Below are 20,693 nucleotides of genomic sequence, written 5' to 3'. Positions count from 1 at the left end.
ACATTCAATGGTCTCCCTGATGACTTATTTTGAATCTTAGTTTTCCCTGACTAATAAAATCATCGACTTTTGCTAGCACCACTTTTTCTATGTATTGGCACCAATATTTCCCTTTAGTCCTAGTTGACATTTTATTGGTAGTTTGAAGACACCCTTTATAATTAAATCAAGTGATTTCCAGTGATTTAATAGCATCTTAAATTTAAGTAATTGTGCCCATTAGTTTAAATAATTTGAAAATAATAGAGGAAAGAACATGAAATGGATTTTTGAAATTTAGAGGAAATTTAGAAGGATGTATTACTCAAATTTTATACAGGTCAGAAACTATGTTCTTCTTTTTTTCAAATGTGGATCACATATGTGTGGTTTGCCATAATGCCTATGACATCTCTAATGTTGCATCAGAACATACAAGGTCTGATCAAGACATATGATAAATGCTTAAATAAAAATAAAAGGTGGCTTTAGTAAATGACACATTGCCACTAATTTTCCACAAAATACTCCCCCTTGCATTGAACACATATTCATTGTTCTTGCCACCCTGTAAGGCAGTTCTGGAAGTCCTCTTTCATGAGTATCTTTTCATTGGTATCTTGATATCCTGAAAATATTTATGGTAATTTCTATCAAATGAAAACATTACTGTGTGTCTTCATCAACTTTATTCACTGTAGCCAGCATATGCTACTTCTGGCTCTTTCTCAAAGTCAAAATGACCGTGAAAACTAATTGTTTTTAATAGAGTCAGAGCATAGAGGCAGTCATAATGGTACAGCTAAAGATACCAAAGAGAATTTCTGGAACTGCTTTAGAAAGTGACGAGAACAATGGCATAAATGTGTTGGAAGCAAGGGGGAATATTTTAAGGGGAGTAGCAGCAATGCATCTTTTACTTAAATTTATACACTCACTGTATAGTTTGATCATACCTTGTGTTATTTTCACTTATATCTTTACATGGAACAAAATATATTTTATGATAAGGTTCTGTTTGATAAAGAGGATCCATCAAAGTGAAAGAAAAGTATACCATCCTCTATGGGACACTAGTAAGTTTGCACATTAATCTCTGTAAATCAATCCCTGACTAACATGGGTATAATTTCATGCCTAAGGAACAAATGTAATCTCACCAGGCTTATACTCAAAAGACTCTCTGCTTGGGCTTAATGTCCTTTGGTCAAAAATTTTAAGAATTTTTATCAAAAGAGACAGGTTGACATAATGGATCAGTATGATCCCACAATATGCTGTACACAAGAAACACACCTGACCCAAAAGGAAGCTCATAGATTAAAAGTCAAAGGATGGAAAACAGTAATCCATGCAACAGGAACCCAGAAAAAATCAGGGTAACTATTCTATTTGCAGACAATGTAAACATCAAATATAAAATGATTAAAAGAGATAAAGAAGGTCACTACATACTCATTAGTAGAAAAATTCAGGAGGAAGAACTAACAATTATAAATATATATGCACCAAAAACAGGAGCACCCAACTATATAAGACAGATACTAATGGACATGAAAAAACAAATAAACAAGCACACAATTATAACAGGAGACCTTAATATCCCATTGTCACAAAGAGATACATCACCTAGAGAAAAAGTCAGCAAAGAAATAATAGAAGTGAGTTGTATCTGTGAGCAATAATAGAACTGAATCGTACCTATGGACTTAGTAGATGTTTACAGAGTATTCTATCCAACCACACCAGAATACACATTCTTCTCAGCTGCGCATGGACAGTCTCCAAAATAGACCATATATTATCCCATAAAACATTCTTAAGTAACTGCAAAGGTATTGAAATTATCCCTTGCATAATATCTGACCATAGCGCACCTAAATTGGAAATTAATGGCAAAAGAACTTGCAAAACCTGCATAAATACATGGAAATTAAATAACAACCTTTTGAACAACCAGTGGGCTACAGATGAAATTAAAGAAGAAATAAAGCAAAACCTACAATTCAATGAAAATGCAGAAACAACATACTGTAATCGGTAGGATGCAATGAAAGCAGTCTTAAGAGGGAAATATATAGCAATAAATTGTCATATCAAAAAAGCAAGACAAGCACAAATAAACAACTTAATGCTTCATCTCACGCTTCTGGAAATAGAAGAGCAAGTTAAATTCAAAGCTCATGGAAGAGAGAAAATTGTAAATATCAAAGCAGAAATCAATGCAAATGAAACAAAAAAAATACAAAGAATTAATGAATCAAAAAGCTGGTTTTTGAGAGAATAAACAAAATTGACAAACCTCTAGCTAACCTTATAAAAAAAAGAAAGAAAAAACCCAAATTCATGCAATAAGGACTGAAAAGGGGGAAATTACGACAGATCCCATAGAAGTTCAAAAGATCATGAATACCACTTTGAAAATCTCTACTCACACAGAGTGGAAAACAAAGAGGAAATGGACAGATTTCTAAAAACATATGAACAAACAAAGCTCAACCAAGAAAATATAGCAATTTTGAATAAGCCAATATCAGCTATTGAAATTAAGAACATAATTAAAAACTTACCAGCAAAGAAAAGCTCAGGTCCTGATGGATTCACAGCTGAAGTCTACAAGAAATTTAGAGAAGATTTGATGTCAATACTCCTGAAACTTTTCAGTGAAATTAAAAAGGAAGCAATCCTCCCTAAATCATTCCTGGAGGCAAGTATTACTCTGATACCAAAACCAGAGAAAGACCCAACCAAAATGGAGAACTTCAGGCTAATCTCACTAATGAACATTGGTGCAAAGATTCTCAATAAAATACTGGCAAATAGAATGCAGCAAATCATCAAGAAAATTATACATCATGACTAAGTGGGATTCATTCCAGGAATGCAGGAATGGTTTGACATACGCAAATCAATAAATGTAATACACCACATCAACAGAGCCAAAAACAAAAACCACATGGTCATCTCAACAGATACAGAAAAAGATTTTGATAAAGTCCAACACATGCTCATGATAAAAATCCTTCAGAAACTCGGAATATATAGTGTCTACCTCAATCTTATAAAAGCCATGTATGACAAGCCAACAGCCAACATGATACTAAATGGACAAAACCTGAAAGCTTTCACTTTACAATCAGGAACAAAACAAGGATGTCCACTATGACCACTCCTATTCAATATAGTTCTGGAAACATTAGCCAGGGCAATCAGACAAGAGAGAGAAATTAAAGGAATAAAGACAGGAAAGGAAGAAGTTAAATTATCACATTTTGCGGATGACATGATACTTTATATAGAAGACCCAAAAAAACTCCATTAAAAGACTACTAGAAGTAATAAACAAATTCAGCAGTGTAGCCAGATACAAAGTCAGTGCTCAAAAATCAATAGCATTCCTGTACACATACAAAAAACTCACTGAGAGAGAAAATATGGAAATATCACCCTTCACAATAGCATCTAAAACAATGAAATACTTAGGAACCAGCCTAACTAAGAATGTAAAAGACCTATATGCTGAAAATTATGCTAGGCTAAAAAAGGAGATTGAAGAGGATATTAGAAAATGGAAGGATATTCCTTGCTTTTGGCTAGGAAGAACCAGCATTGTGAAAATGGCCAGCCACAGTGATAAAATCAGCATGGTACAGGCAAAGAAATAGATCTGAGAATCATTGGAACAGATTAGGATATGCAAGCACAACTACAAAGACACTCAGCCACTTGATATTTGACAAAGGGGCTAAACATGTTCACTGGAAGAAGGATACCCCCTCTAATAAATGGTGTTGAAAAAATTGGCTCTCCCATGCTGAAGACTGAAACTAGAACCATGCCTATTACCATGCACAAAACTAAGGTCTAAGTGGATCAAAGACCTAAATATTAAAACAGAAACACTAAATATACTGGAAGACAAGGTAGGTAGAAATCTTGGAGACATATGGGTAGGCAGAGAATTCATAAACAAAATGCAAACTGCACAGAAAACACTTCGAAGAATCAACAGCTGCGATCTCATATTATTGAAAAGTTTCTGCGCTTCAAAATAAATCACCAACAGAGTGAAAAGAAAACCCACAGAATGGAAAAGAGTTTTAACCAACAACCACTCAGACAAAGGACTTATATCCAGAACATATAAAGAATTGAAAAACATCAAGGGGCTGGGGATTTAGCTCAGCGGCATAAGCACCTGCCTTGCAAGCAGGCGGTCATGAGTTCGATCCCTGGTACCGATAAAAAAGATTTAAAAAAAAAAAAAAGAATTGAAAAACATCAAGCCCCCAAATTCAAACACTGTCTCCAAAAATGGGTATCTGAGATGAACACACAGTTCTCACATGAAGGTATACAAATGGCAAATAAATACATGAATAAATGTTCACCATTACTGGTCATTCGTGAAATGCAAATTAAAACAGCATTGAGATTTTATCTCACTCTGGGCAGAATGGCTGCCATCAAGAAATCAATTGATAACAAATATTGGCAAGGCGGTGGGGAGAAAGGAACACTGCTCCACTGTTGGTGGGAGTGTAGACTGGTGCAGCCACTATGAAAATCAATATGGAGAATTCTCAGAAGACTAGGATTGGAAATTCCATTGAATCCAGCTATTCCTTTCCTGGGTATTTTCCCAGAACACTGAAAAGGTCATGTCACAGTGATATATGTGCACCTATGTTCATAGCAGCACAATTTGTAATAGCTAAATCTTGGCAACAACCAAGATGTCCATTAACTGCAGAGTGGACAAAAAAGATGTGGTATTTTTATACAATGTAATATTACTCAGCTATAAAAAAGGATGCTCTTGAGGCCTTCATAGGCAAATGGAGACAACTTGAGGCTATCCTCATTAGTTAAATAAGAATCATATTTATAAATATCACGTGTCTCTAGTGTAAAAAGTAATAAGAACTGTAGGAGTAATAAAACCCAAAATGTGTATTGCTATTGTAAAAAAGAGAGGAAAAGAAAGTGCTCTAAAAGATATAACTGCATACATGTTTAAGTGTGTAGTATTGATAACCATATTACTAAGTTTTTGTTGGATCATTGAACAGAACTGTTTGCAATCTGCTGTTTAAATGTCCACTTTGTATGCTTTACTTTTGTAACTTGAATAACTGTTTCTAAGAGGACAATATGTAATTTATCAACTAGCGATTTCTTACTGTTTATTTTTTGAAATTATGTATTATTTCTACCCTTTTTCTGTTTTGTTTTTTTCTTTAAATAAAATTTTTTTTAAAAATTTAAGGATTATATATCTGTATTGGTATTTTCTAAGTGAGGTCTGTGAGACAACAGAGCGTGTGTTTTGGCTTGGAGTTGCTTCTGTGTTATCTTACCTCCTGCCGTATTTGCACCTTACTGGTGGGATTCTCGGCCACCTGTTCGCCCCAGCTGGAACCCTCCACTCACCCAGGAAATGATAACCTAGCAATGGTCAGGAGAGGGCCAAGGTTGGGTTCACTCACTGAGTTGCAGGGCGAAAGGGCTGTGTACTTGTAAGATTTTTCTGTGAAAACTGCAAACCCCAGAAAGCAATACCTCAAATAGCAAGTGAAAAACAACATGATGGATCTAGAGCAAGACCATTTGCAGAGGTAGTTTTTGTTTTCTTTCCCTGCTTTTTGAGCAAAGAGTCCCAACTTTTCATGTTTCTGTGGTTGCAACAACTCTGAATCCCTTACACTCATCCTAATGTCTGTTCAGTTTCAGCTGTTGAGGACCTTCCCTAGTCACCTTCCTCAAGGGGCAAAAACATTTATAAAGACCAGACAGTGCAATAGTTTAAGCTTTGTGGTTCGTATAGTCCCTGGCAACTACTCAGCTGCTGTAGCAGAAAAACAGCTAAGGGTGAAACATGGAAAGAAGGGCAGTGCTGTGTCCCAATAAAACTTTACTGAGAGACAGAAAAAATTGAGTTTAATACACTTTTTACATGTCTTCTTTTGATTTTTTTAAACTGTTAAAAATGTAAGAAATGTTTTTAGCTCACAACCTTTATCAAAATAAGCCTGAGTTTGGCCACTGAGCCCTAGTTTTCTGACGCCCATTGTTTTCCTATGTGATTGGGAAGGAAGAGATAGTGCCAGACTTCAGGCTAGGAGGTGTTTCAGACAGGAGAAGCCACGGAGAACATTGCCCTTTTCTATGTTGACATTCGGAAAATTCCATTTATAACCTCAGTGAGTTTATGGAAACCCTTTCTTTCCTATACCTAATGTCTCTGCTGAATCCCAGTTGAGTACTAAAAAAATTAGAATCAAAGTTTGCATGAAAGTTCTAGATCCATCCTCTTTTATATCCATTTTTAATATTGATACTATCTTTTTATTCTTTTCTATCGTTATTTCAGTTTTACTCTTCAATCAGTGCTGCTTTTGCCTGTCATGTTTTGAGCTTCTATCTGCTCTTCCCTATATTTGATCGTAAGAACTTCTCTTTTGGTCTAATCCTTTCTGCAAACTAGTCATGTATCTTAATACAGATAAATCACCTGGCCTCTCTCAGCCACTACATTCCTTACTACTTAGATTCAATAACACTAGTGCATACAACACACAGTCCCACAGTCCCAGTGGATTAACATAAGGGAAGTTTACGTAGACTTCTCATAAATTCCAATGAGTTACATGACACCGTCAACTTGCACCACCATAATCTGGACATTAAGAGAGGTATAGAGAAAGTTTCCATCTACAGTCAACTGTTAACAGCCATATAGCTCAAATCAAATGCAACAAGGCTGTGAAATAAAGGGAAGCTATGGCCATTATTTTACTGAGTCCTAAAACGATCATAAAATTATTCCCTAGGCTGAACTGCTGTCTTCCCTAAAGAGCCAGGCAGTGAATACTTTAGGTGCTGCCGATAATATGGACGCCCTCACAACCACTGAACTCTGCCTTTGTCGAGGGAGCACAGCCATAAACAAGCAAATGAATGAGCAATGGCATAGCTTTTTTTTCTAAAAAAATTTTATTTTCTGAGACAGGAGCAGAGCTAGATTTGGAGCACAGGCCAGAGTGTACCGACTCCTAGCTCAGAGGATGACTAACAGCATTCTTTTCCTCCTGTCAAGTGCTCAAACAGCTTTCTGCAATTCCCTCCTCCTCAGTATTTTACACATTGGCTTGCTGGAGGCTTCTTACTTAGATTCAGTGGGCACAGCCCATCCAACAGCAAGTCCAAGAGAGGTAACCACATCACCATCTCCTAAAAACATTGATATCTCCAGTCGTATTGCTGTTACTTTACTATAGGAATTTGTAATGTCATGGCTGGAATGCTGTAACGTTTTTTAACTAGTCTTCCTTCCTTTATTAATATCAGACCAAATCATTCTCTAAATTGCTAAAGTGAGTTTCTTAAAATACAACCAAATAATGAAGCACTCTTTCTTGGGAATCATTCATTGGTTACTTAAAACATTCAGCTTAAAGAGGAAATTCCTAAAGATGATTTTCAGAAGCTTTCATGGTTTGGCCTTTGCGGCTTCCAAGATCTCATGTCTTGAACCCTCATTATCTTTGCAAACCCCATGCAGTAGCCATGCTGAGTTATTTGCAGTTTTGTACTTCCTCCCCCATCTCCTTGCCTCTCCTTCCACTGCCTGCCAGCTCTGCTTCATTCAAGTCAGCTGTGAGTCACCTGTCCCAGGGAGCTTCTGTTTACCTTCCTACAGTGGACGCCTACCTTTAAGTTTCTACATACTGTATCTCTTCTCGTCATCCTCTCTCCTCTCTCCTCCCTCTCTGAGTGTCTAATCACCCAGAGAGGAAAGACAATGTTTTGCTTTTATTCCTAGTGAAGTGCTTGCCATGCATTTACCAATATCTGTGCTTTACTGAGCACTCAGAAAATATTTATGGAATGAATTAAGACAGCAGAAAATAGCATGTTCTTCACGCTATTTCATGACTGAATAACAAATTGTGCTTTTAATGGAATTAGAGCTGAAGGTGGCCATAGTTCAGAAATATATATTTGAGAAACGCTTAGAAATAATGAGAGCATATACATCAGTTACTCGACCTTTATAAAACTTATGGGATTGAACACTACAGAAAATTGAACATATATATATATATATATAATGGCTTATATATAAAGTGAAGTAAATGCACAATACATGAAAACAAAATCGAGACTGATGGCCACACATGTGCCCCAGCTCATGCCCCTTTAATTGCTATCCCAGAGTCCAATAGAAAGGACATTGAATGTAAATTGAGATTCAGTAGCCCCAAGGACAAACATTTAATGAGAAGCCAGGTCGGACATTAAACTCTGATCTTTTATACTTTAAAATCAACTAAATTCTGTGTGGGTACTAATTTGAATTCTATTACTGAGTGCATATGTCAGAATAATAAATGATTTACACTCTCATGTAGAAAAACTATTTGTGCCTCTCCGCCTCTTTCATCAAACATTCAATGATAAAAAGTATATTGTGATAATTTTATGAGTTATATTAAAAATTCCATAAAAGCAGATGATTGCCAGACGAGTATTTTACATTATGGACTGAATGATACTATTTGAGAAAAAAAAAACCAGAATGAGCAGAAAGAGCCAGAGTATTTGAGTATGTTGTGGGAAAATAATCTATGAGGATGATGATTGAATTAATAATCATTTAAGGGCAATGAAAACCTTAACAAGCTACAACTTTATTGTACTTTGGTAAAAATCAAGTGCAGTAAATGTCACTATATTATACAAAGCTTACATTTCGTCTATTTTAATATATAATAAATTATTTCAGTAATATAAACATAAAGAATACAAAATAAAACTTAAATTGATTCTTGAGAAATGTACACACATCTGAGAGCCAAAAGATTGCAATTTTTCCTGACAATGGTAGAAACTTATGTAGGTAGAGAAAAAAAAGTGGACCTAATTAAAATATAGGCAAGACCAGGAAACTGCTATAGGCAATAATATGTTAGTGACAAAGGCTATGGATTATGTCTGCTCTTACTCCATGATTTTAACTTTTATTTTTAAATTGACTTTTCTTGCTATTTGGGGATTAATTAAAATCCTTAAAAAAGAAAATGAAAGTTCACTACAAATACCAAGTAGATTCTTAGATCCTAGAAAATGTTCTATTTAACTTCACTTAATTCTGATGATTAAATTCCAGCATATGGTACTTGGGGACAGTATCTAATGCCACCAATTCCTTGGACTACATAAAGAATAAAAAGAAAAATGGAACTACTTTAATTATATTTCAATGTTATAAAGGGACCTTTTATTATTGGATTCTATACCCTTAGGGCCTAGCAAATGCCAGATGTTTAATAAATGTTAGTTGAATGAAAAGTGACTTAAAGTTGCAACTTTCAAAATTGATCGTTAGAAATGCTGTGCAATATGTGTTTTATGTTCTTTTTGTGGGACTATCTGTTTCTAAGCACAGTTATATTTAAGGAATAGACCCTAGAGAGTTTAACTGAAATAGTCACGGATTAAATGAATGGAAAGATTAGGCTAAAGATAAATATGATGATATTAATACTCTTGTCACACTTGTTTGTTTTAGCCTAAGCAACGAACATCCATTGTGTCTTCTCTGGATTTTCATCGAATGAATCACAATCAAGAATATTTTGAAATCAGCACATCTACAGTGTGTGCTAGCTCTACTTCCAGTCCTCCTGTTAGCCCACCCACCTCATCTGTAGGAACCATGGAGGTCAAGAACGAGGGAACTGACCACACAGGTACAGCAGTCCACTTTGTGCAGTTGTACTTTTGAGCTGTTAAGACTAAAGCCTTTATAACTTAACAGAATTAAGAAAAGTCTTCATCTAAATTATATTTTTGGTTCACATACATGTGTGGCAATGTAGGGCCTTAGGATTTTTGCCAGAGTGTGGGTCCAATTTTTTTTTCAATACACTAGTGATATTTCAGATACTAAAGATGATTTATTGTTATTATAGTGTTATAGCCACAGACAAAGAATGTTCTTCTTCCACTGCAATATACCCTTCTATACAGAGTAGTATCAACTTGTCAGCAGATGGCTTTCATTGACAGCTGCCTTGAGGCATGTCTGCACCAAGCATATCTGGTAAGACCAAATTGGAAAACATTGCCAAGGTGTGTTTAAACCTGCTTCAACCAACATGAACTTGGAGAAGAGCTGTGTAAAAGTAAGGAGAACATTAAGGGAGGCCATGACACCTGCCAGTAAAACATACCTGGTTCCACTCAGTCAGATTTATGATTTCTTTCTTTGGGGAAGAAGGAGGTAACAATCACCTGGTAAGGCCAAGAGACACATATAAGAAGTAGAACCCAAAGTTTCTTCCCCTTCTGTCTAATTTACAGTCAGTGAACTATTCAATTACTTTCCTTCAAAAGTGATGTGATTTTAAAACCAATAGACATGATTAACATGAATTTTAGACTCATAAATACGGTCAGTGTGAGGATTCCATGTAATTTTTGGTCAAAATGTGTGTACATATGAATATATGTATATGCATATATGTATTTAAATCCTTTAATCTGACTACACTTAAAAAAAACACTAATATAAACATTGTAATGATGCAGCCAAGGAGTTACTTTCTTGGAGGAGGCAAAAACTGATTCGAAAATTGATGATTGATGGGAACAGTAAGATTGAGATTCTGTGGCAATTATAATCCTACTGACTTGGTTACTTTTCTCTCATTGCTGAGACAGACTATTTGACACCCAAAATTAAGGGAGGAAAGGTTTATTTAGCTCACAGTTTGTGGAGGTTTCAGTCCATAATCAGCTCCAAGGCAGGGTGGCATGGCACAGGGGCAACACTTCAAGGTGGCAGAAGACAGCAAAACAACAAGAGCAAAAGTGGTGGGAAGAGCAAGCCTTTTTTCCTCCCTCATATTGTATGCAAGCCACTCCTGGCCCTGTGCTCTCCTTTTGCACAGGATGGGGATGTTTAGGAAGTGAGAATCCTGGCTCCCTGCTGAGTCTCTTAGTTGAACTTCTAAACTTCTCAAGCTGGCACAATGTATTAAGCATGACACCTACCTGCATAGCAGCTAGAACAATAGTTGTAAGAGGTAAATCAGAGCTTGTTATAACCACCCTTAAAATGCACCAAAGGCTTCTTCTAGTTGCACTTAGAATAAAACACAACTTATTGTGGATAGTGAAGCCCAGTTCGACCTGGTTTCTATCTGTAATTTTATCTCTGGCCCACTCTGGTCTTTGCTGAGTATCTGGCTGTGGCACTTTTGTACTTTGGTCCCTTCTACCTGCAATCTCTATCTCTAAATTGTCTTGTGCTAGAGTATTATTTAAGTTTTCACTCACATATACTTCCTTATACAGGCTTTTCTGGACCACCTCATTTCAAGTATAAGATCTCAATATGCTGCTAGTTATAATAACAAAAAAATAAAATGCAACAATAATAAGTATTTAAATAACAGGGTGAGTCAGGCACTGCCTGTGAACCTGAGACAAACAGCTCCTGGAGGAAGGGTTTATTTTGGCTCACAGCTTCATAGGTTTGATTCCCTGGGCAGCGAATTGCATTGCTCTTGGCCTATGGTGAGGCAGACGCATGATGGCAGCCAGAGTGGGGAAGGAGAGCTGCTCATCCATGGGGAAAGTCAGAGAGCACAGGGCCAGGACCAAGACGGAGTCCTCGCAGCATTGCTGCCTTCAACTCCACACCGCCTCCCAGGGACACGCCAGCCAGTTCTCCATGGATGACCTAGAGTCACCTTCTGAAAGTTCTACCCCTCCCCACATGAGATAGTTGGAGAGCATTTTGATCTAAACTGTAACAGTACGATTTAGAGACTTTATGTATATCAGTTTATTTAACCTGAGGACTGCCATGTGGATCAGGTACTACGCTCTGCAGATAAGGAAACAGACACAAAGAGGGAACTATGACCCATAAACACAGAGCTGGATGTAAGTTTGGTGAGAGCCCATGTTCTTAAACATTCTCTACATTGCTGTAGTCACTTTCTTCTCTCTTTCATGGCATTTTTTATGAGACAACATAATACTGATTACTTGTATGCCTGTTGTCTTCTTTCTGTCAAGGCTGTGAACTATGGAATAGGTGGGTCTCTGGCACATTGCAGACTCTGAAGTCAGATTGCCCAAGTTTGGTTAGTAATTAGGAGACTCAATCTCTCCTCTGAGTTGTTTTATGTTAGAGTTTTCTTATCTGTAGAATTAGATTAACAATCAATTAATTAGATTAACTTACCCTGTGGTGTGAGAATGCATGTAAAGTGAATAACATAATAGCTGGCACATACTTGGTGCTCAATAAATATTAATAACTATTAGTAGTATCAGCAGTAATTATGATATTAACATAATTCTTTGTCATTTTCATTAAACCTAGAATTCACTCAGCTACCATTTTTTTGTTTGTCTGCCATGTACCAGATGCGGTTTTATTAGCAGAGGAGAGAGAAAGGATGTGATTTGTAAAGAAAAGTAGCATGTGCACCACTGACAGCATTCTGGGCATGTAATTATTATTCAATCAGTATTCATTTGAATGCCTCGTTCCCCATTTAAAAATTGTAAAATGGGAACAATGACAAGTAGTTTGATATTTGCCTGTAGGAAAATATTTCTCAGCTTTATTTTGGTTAAAACATTGTTTTTCTGATGATTTTCCTCTCTGTCCCTCACCCCTCTCCCTCCTTTCCTTCTCTTTCTCTCTCCTTTTCTCTTTCTTTCTAATTAGAGTTCGGGAAGTTACAGATCTTTCTGAGGGCCCTGATGTCTCTTTGCGCTCTGACTCTGCCCACAGAGGAAGAGCATAAGAACATAGTTCTCACACTGCCAGGACTTCAGTGACACCAGGCAAAAAGTGTGAAGAAATATTAGCCATGAAGATATATGCAAGTCTGCCTTTCAATAGAACCAAATCTGCTATAAAATCTTATAACGGCTAAAATGTTTTCCAGTAGCATATTTCCATAGTTTTCTAACATAATGTATTAGTCTCATATTTCATCAAAAAATTTAAAATAGACAACCATGTGAAAGGACAGTGCCTTACACTGAACAGGAAAACTGTAGATTTTTTAAAGTAAAACTCTTAAGGTTGACATTTATCTATTTGAAAAAAGTACTTAAGCACCTTTGTCTAAAGATACTGTCACATATTATGTATTGAAAGAAAATGGATTTGAGTCAGGCCCCTTATTGATCCGCTCCATATTTTCTGTAAAATCACATTAACTTTTCTGATCTTCAATTTGCTCTTCTGAAAAGGGAAAATAATAGCTAGTTCTAGGATATGGAAGTGGTGAATCAGTTTACTTATTGGAGGCATTTTATAAACTATGAATGCTAATGTTATTTAATACTATCGCCATTATCATTTAATATCTTACTTTAATTTTTCAGTATTTTTATATGAAATCTATGATAGTTTTAAGATGAGCTCCCTGTAAGTCTGTACTTCTTAGGTAAATGATTAAATTTCTCCTGACTCTGAAGTATAATCTAAACTAACAGATGCATCTGAAATTCAATTTAGAAATGATGCTTTGCACAAAAATTAATCTTGACAAAAATGATATTTAATAGAAGAGAGAACAACTGCCTTCAAAACTGAATTGCATGTTGTAAAACTCTTAAGATAACCAATGAATTTATTATAACATAGGACCATTTAACAGGTATCCCAAACTGTGACTCAAATACCAGTATATGAATCATCATCAAGACAGGTTGTTGAAACAGGAAGGGCTTTGGTGTTAGACAGACTGGGGAGTGAGGTAAACAGGCTTGTACTTGACTAGAAAGATTAGTATCAATCAAAGTAAGTAGATTTGAGATGAGTTGAAATTGGAAGTGGGGAGAAACTGTCACCAGCAATGGAAAGGTGTAAGCAAATTTGAGAGATCAAAGGAAGCAACAGGTAACAGATGGGCGCGTCTGACTGGCTGCACAAAGGTGAGAAGGAAGAGTTCAAGGAAGGGTCCAGGTGTCTAAGCTGAAGCAGAGGACCCAGGCTGAACTCCGCTGCTTGAAATATGGAGTATTTTTAGGCAGCATGGTGAGGACAGGATATGGACTATGTATGGCCTAGTAGGCCATTCAAGGACTTGGGTTTTCACTTGGAATGAATTTGGGGTGCTGGTAATCAGGTCTTTCAGAAGAAGTCACGTGACCTCATCTCCACTTAAAATGATTCCGCTGGTTCTTGCACGCAGAAGGATTCAGGATGTGTTATTTTAGATGGATGCAATAAGATCTTATGGAGAAGTAAATGGAGTGTGTGATAAAAAGAACATTGAAGAAGTCTCCCAGGTTTTATTTTCCTGAACACCTGGAAGAATGAATTTCCTGTTATGTCATGTACAAGGCATTGTGAGGAGAGCACATGAGGTGAACACGGAGTTAATTTTAAGTTCCAAATGCCTACTGGATATCTGAAAGATGTGTTGAGCAGGCAGCTGAAGTTCAGTCTGCATATAGAAACGTGAACATCATCATTATATAGATGATATGGAATGAGCATAGATAAGGAGGGCTGAAACCTGAGGAAGGTGAAAGAGGAGATAAAAAACAAAACAAAACAAAAAACTCCAGCGGGAGCCACCTGCAAGGTCACCCATGAAGTCAGGGGAAGCAAGTTACTAAGAAGAAAGAAGTCAACTAAATCAAACATAGTGGACGCACTGAGTGAGCCGAGGACTCAGAGGAGATGCGTGGGTTAACAATGCAGAGGGCGCTGCTCAGCTGCCCAGGAGCAGCTGGAGTAGAGTTAAGGGAGCGAAGTCCAACGTAGTGAGTTTAAAGGAGAATGGAAAGAGAGGACTTACAGGAGCAAGTACAGTTTCATTCCTAGTTGAGAGAAATATGGCAGGCTGAGAAATGTACCCTTAAGATCATACGACTCCACACCATGTTTAACAGGAGGTAACCTTTTAAGGCTTTTATTCAAAAGAGAATTTTTAAGTTATGGAGGAGAAACAGTGGATGAATTTTACATATGAACCAGGTGGAAAGACTGGCTTTGGTCAGCAGAACGTTGCCAGCAGGTTGGATGTTTAGGTTTGTATGCAGTGCTGGCGGGGCCTCTGTATGGCAGGAGTGTGTCTGGGGAAAACATGACAGTTTCCTAAGTAGAAAGTAGAAGCCCCATTGAGATTGGAGTGGAGGCGGAGTTTGAGGAGACGGGGTTACATGACATAAATGTTCAGTGAAAGGCAGAAGATTCATAGTGTGATCACCTGGCAGCATGAAAGGCCCATTTGGTGCTCCTGTTTATAAATTTTGATATTCAGTTAGTCAATGTAGTTCTTTTTCTTGAGCCTGGATCAGCTGGAGAATGCAGGTGCATAGAATTTGAACTGTTGAATTTTACATAGGCTGTGGTTTTGCTAAGTGAGTATATCAAAGTGATTGAAAATCAAAGATATACAAGAGAGTAAGTATAATCTTCTAGAATTTAGAAGAAGGAACCGAACAAAATAACAAGTGACAATGAAAAATCAGTAAGACTATTGGACAGGAGCTTCTAGTAGGATCAAAGAATTGTTGGAGTATAGACTAAAGAAGAGGGCTGGAATGAAATGTGGATTTTGTGAATGGGATGCACATAAAACATGAATCATTATAATTATGTAGCATCACAGGACCTTAAGACTATGAGAGTTAAATTAGCGTCCCCATATACAAAGTGTCACGAAGTGAGTACAACAATTTCCTTGAGGAAATTCTTGACATAAAAATCGTATTTATTTTTACATTGGTCTCCATACATAATATTTGGAATAATATTTCCACTTGTTTAGCAAATTATATGGGTCAACTTTACCTGGGCCCACGTCTCCTATGGTATTGTGACCTGCTCTTTCTTGAAGGTGCCCAGGTGCCCTCCCCCATGTTGCTCCCTGGGTGCTGTTCACATTGTCTCCTCAAAAGCTTGCTCTGCCCTTGACCACCATGTATTTTATCCTCATGGCAAACATTTGAGTAACCTGAGAGCCCACCAGCTACGTGATTTCAGTCTCTTGAGTACTCTTAAGATTTGCCAGTGTGCTCATTTTCACTATTTTTTTTTTTTAGAAATGGAGAGGGTGAGTAGTGAGATTCTGGATCTATTTGAAGAGTAGAACCAACATTTTTTTTTTGATGGATTGGATGTGGGATATGAGAAAATGAAAGAGACCAAGGATATGATTCAAAGATTTTTGGTCCTTTTGAATAATGAAGTGTGGAGTTAATTGAGATGGGGAGTCTCAGTTTTAGATATTTTAATTTGAAGCAGTATCCGATCAAAGCAGTTCTGTTGAGGAGACAGTCAAGACACTGATTTTTCTTTGGGATAGACAAGTGTGAGCGGGCCACGTGGTCACTGTATGCTCATCACAAGAGACAACCATCAGTTTTAAAAGACTGAGAAACAGTGGCATAGCCAATGCTGAGTGACTCAGGAGTTCTGAGCTCCTCAGGGAAAATGTCCTCGGTAGGTGTGCTGTGAATTTCTGGGGAACAAGAAGGTGGGAGTAGCCTGTAATAACAGATGCTCCCTCTATGTGGGGAGTTCAATCCAGAAAGTGCTCTCTATATGAAGAATTTTGTGAGTTAGTATCTTCTCAAGAGCACCTGCTAAGCAAGTCACCTACCCTGGGTAACTAATTATTTCCAGTCTTGTTGGTGGCTTCCAACTATCCACCTCCTGCTGGAGAAAACTGATTGGAAGCAGAAATATTTTAAAACATGGAATCAGAAAGTGCCTCTTCCAAATGGAAGAAACAATAGAAGCAAAAGCTGTTAAGTGCTTGGTAGCAGAGGATGCGTTTCTGCAAAAGAGAAGAAATGCTGGAGAAGACCTAAATTAGAGTGGAAAGGGTGGCATGGGCCTTTTATGCTGATCAGGGATTTCCATAAAGGCAGATGAGGCCTCCTTTTTAACTAGTTCATGTGGACTTGGATGGACCTCCCAAGCCGGACGTCATTACTACAGCAGCCATGGGGAAAAGGCAGCGGAGGGCGGCTTTGGTCTGCAGCAGGCATGGATGTCCAAACAAGCTACTGAGACCATCTTTAAACGCCAAGCTAAGATGCAGGGAGACCTGACCGAGAGCAGTTAAGCGTTAATGAGGATGATGTATGATTACATTTTGAGACTTATTTCCTTAAAAATGAACATTAAGTGAATCTGCTGAATTATTGATTATTAAATTCAGTACTTTAAATAGATCAGGATTTTAGGCATCAAAGATGAAAGCATTTTTATGTCAAATGCCAATTTGGTAAAATATATTTTTATCTGCTCTTTATAAATCATGAAACATCTCTGATACTTTTTTTTCTCTTTTCCCTCAGGTGTTACATGACTTTTTCCTGCTGTCTTTGTGACATATTATATATTATACACAAGGCTAAATATTGGTAAACAGATTGGTAAAGGAAAAGTTGACCTTTTTAATACTTAAAAAATGTAAAAATGCTTGGATAGATAAAAGGGTAATGTAGTTAGTGCATAGGATCATGCAGGAACTTCTTATTTTAGTTGAAATGCATTAATATGAGACTATTGGTTTAATAGCCTTATTGGTTAAGGCTATTTAAGAATACACATACTTACTGTGTGCCATTCTGGGAAAGTCCAAGCGCGGCTAGAGCAAGACGGTGACTGGTATCCTAGAAAAAGAGTGAGGCTCTGAGACCTAGAAGAATTAGCTAGATTAAGGTGAGAAGACAACACTAGTCTTCAAAAAAGAAACACTATTTTAAAAATGTTTCTGTGGTAGACAGTAACACAAAACCACATCCCGGAGAAGAAGGAAAGAAATGGCAGGAATGGAGGCCCCTAGGGGAGCACAGCTCAGTCGCGCGAGCTGCCGTCCACACTGCAGTCTGTGACGTGAGACGACGAGCAGGCCCTGGCAGGTGCTGTGAGGAGGTGCAGATGATCCGATCTGCATTTTCCTGACTGACAGCCCCTAGTTTTTTCTGTGAACTAGAAGCAAAGTTATCCCTGGAGAGGGACCAAAGACAGCTAAAGCCAGACATTTGAGGGCAGGGGAGAAAATGTGACTTAGCTTTTTATTAGCTAACGAATGGCTAGTACTCTGGGCTGAGGGCAGCAGAGGAGAAGGGCCCCACCCAAGTGGATATTCCCCAGGTGACTTGCAGGCAGTGTGTTCACATCTGTATTCATGCTGAGACCTCGCTGGCTTCTTTGGGCTCGCTTGACTCTCACTGATAAAGGGGACTCACGGCATCTCTGCCAGGCCTGCCATTGATCCACTCTGTCATCTGCTGCAGGGTCAGGCCTCTGCTTGCCAACCTGACCTCATGCCAGCCCTTGTGGTTTTAAGCCCAGCTGCCTTTTGAAGCCCTCTCCCGGAAACCATAAGGACCTCTGGGTTTCACGCATAGTTCCACAAGCCATGTCGGAAATGTATCCTGAGGATTTAGTGTTCCCTACCATGTTCAACAGGATGTGGCCATGCCCAGATTCCATATGCAGCTGGAGCTAAGGCCCTCTTTCGCTGTGTTCTCTCAGTACCCATTTATTAGATTACACTCTCCAAAGGCTAAAGCCCAGAAAGAAAAAATTGGAGACACACATGTAGAATGATTTTTCTCCTCTTTGTTGCCTTCAGACTTTTCCTTTTTTAAATTCCTCAGAAGCTGGTTATAGCCTTCTTCTTTGGGAGTGGCCTGCCCCATGTCTGCTGATGGTTCTTCAGGCCTCGTTCTCATTGTTCTGAGGTTGGAGTCCAGCTTGTAAGTCTGTCCACTTGCCGACCTACCATCTCCCACCCGAGGGCATTATAGTCTCCAGTGTAGCCCGGGGGACAGAAAGGATTCCAATAGAACACAATTTAAGTATGGAAATACATCAATTTTTTTCTATGAAATAGCATTTCTACTAAGTTAATACACCAAATGAAAAAATAGAGGAGTAAAACATATGTTTAATTAATATGGCCTTGTAAATGCTTAATAAATATGGCCATTATTGTTTTTTTCTTTTAATTGCTGATACTATGATAGGTCTAGGCAGAAAACATAAGCTGGATTCCAAAAATTCAGTACCAATATAGAGCATCCAGGTGCTTGTGAGTCCAGCCAGGTACTGGAACCTTACGCCCCCCAGAGTTCAGCCTGCTCGTGAACAGGACTGCTCTATGCCCCAGTATGATGCCTCTGGGGTAAGAGGAAAGACAAAGTGGATGAGTGTCACTGCTGCGAACAGCCAGCTTTCCGTTAGTGGTAGTCCAGACAGCACAGGCCAGGAAAGTTCCAGAGGGGTTTTGTGTTGAAAAATGTGTGTGTGTGTGTGTGTGTGTGTGTGTGTGTGTGTGTGTGTGTTATTTAACTTAAACTTTTATTAGCTCAATTTTCTCTTGCTTTTACTCTGTTAATAAATGTGAAAACATAACTATTTCTTTAGCTGGGATTTTCTTAAGAGTTTGAAATTCACTACCACATATATCTTCTCTCTAATTACCCTGTCTGCTTTCCTTTGCCAGATAGTTTTTCTGTCCTGATTTTCTCTACATGGTTGCTTATATCACTTGAAAAGTCCCCTTGCTTATCAGCTGTATTTCTGTGATATATGTGTGATTGTTATGCAGTGCAGGGCTAGGATAAGAAGATGACAGAAATGTTTTTAAAGGTGGGGAGTATTCACGTTTTCAGGCCCGAAACCTAGAGAAATCCTTTCCCTGCCCCCTGTTCAAAAGTTTCCAAGCCGCTAGGCCTTTTGTTTGTTCATGTCCTGTGTGGCTAGTCTTTCATGGGAAACATTTCTCTTTCCTTCTTCAAGCCTGTCTGGGGTGGCACCTGTGTGTGCCCTAGCGCTGCCCCGTGAAAAGCAGGCTTGCTTCCCTCTCATGTGACAGAGTGGGCCTATGGCAGACTTGTTCCAGAAAGTCTCCCCAGCTCCAGATTCTCTTCCTGCTGACCAGATGGACCAACTGCCCCTGTTTCTCCAGTCCAGCCTCAAGGAACTTCAATTCTTCACTCAGCGTTGCTGGCAAGCACTTTCTTCTTTCAGTACTGGGGAACTGAATTCCAGGCTTCACACATGCTTAGGTAGTCACAGGCAGTCCCTCTGCCACGGAGCTACATCCTCAGCCCCTTTTTATTTCTATTTCTATTTTTTTTTTTTGAGACAGGTTCTCAGTATGTCCCTAAATTGCCTTGACTGGACTCAAACTTGCCATCCTTGTCCTTCTGCATAGATGGTCCTGCATTACTGCACCTGACACTGGCACATAATTTGTCAGAGTCCTTCCTTTGAGGACTTAGGCCACATATATGCAGCCTTTAACTTGCTTCTAGCCAGTGAGAAGTGTAATGGAGTACAATTCCCATTCTTAGTTTTATGGCAAAGATCAAAGAATTTTACAGATGTAAACCATTGATTATATCTATCATTGATTTTAATTAAAGAAGAGATTACCTCTGGTGGGTCTGTACGAATTGGGTGACCCCTTAAAACGAGGTCTAGAGATTAGCAATTCGAAACAGCAGTCTTTCCTACTGTGTTGCTGGCTTTGGACTCGTAACTCAGCATGAGTTTTGCAGTTGGAAGGGGGTGAATTCTTCCAGCAGCGGTGAGCTTGCACATGAGAGTGCGGCCTGGTGAGACCCTGAACAGAGGCCTCCGCTAGGCCCTGCCTAGATGCCTGACTTGTGTAAACAGTGAGATAATACCTGTGTGC

General features: G+C 38.3%; 1 protein-coding gene across 22 annotated transcripts in view; it reads left to right on the top strand.

Annotated features, from left to right (window-relative positions):
- Anks1b (ankyrin repeat and sterile alpha motif domain containing 1B) overlaps positions 1-20,693 on the top strand; it is a 1,068,230-nt gene that overhangs the window by 493,758 nt on the left and 553,779 nt on the right. For all 22 annotated transcript variants that reach the window (XM_063255413.1, XM_063255397.1, XM_063255399.1 and 19 more), the window contains one exon: positions 9,554-9,734. In XM_063255413.1, the coding sequence (XP_063111483.1) occupies positions 9,554-9,734 (181 nt within the window). The remainder of the gene's footprint in view (positions 1-9,553; positions 9,735-20,693) is intronic.

This window comes from Cavia porcellus, unplaced genomic scaffold, assembly GCF_034190915.1.
Source record: "Cavia porcellus strain 051 isolate PalLab524CR breed Dunkin Hartley unplaced genomic scaffold, mCavPor4.1 scaffold_8, whole genome shotgun sequence".
NCBI lineage: Eukaryota > Metazoa > Chordata > Mammalia > Rodentia > Caviidae > Cavia > Cavia porcellus.
This window is presented reverse-complemented; position numbering and strand designations above follow the sequence as displayed.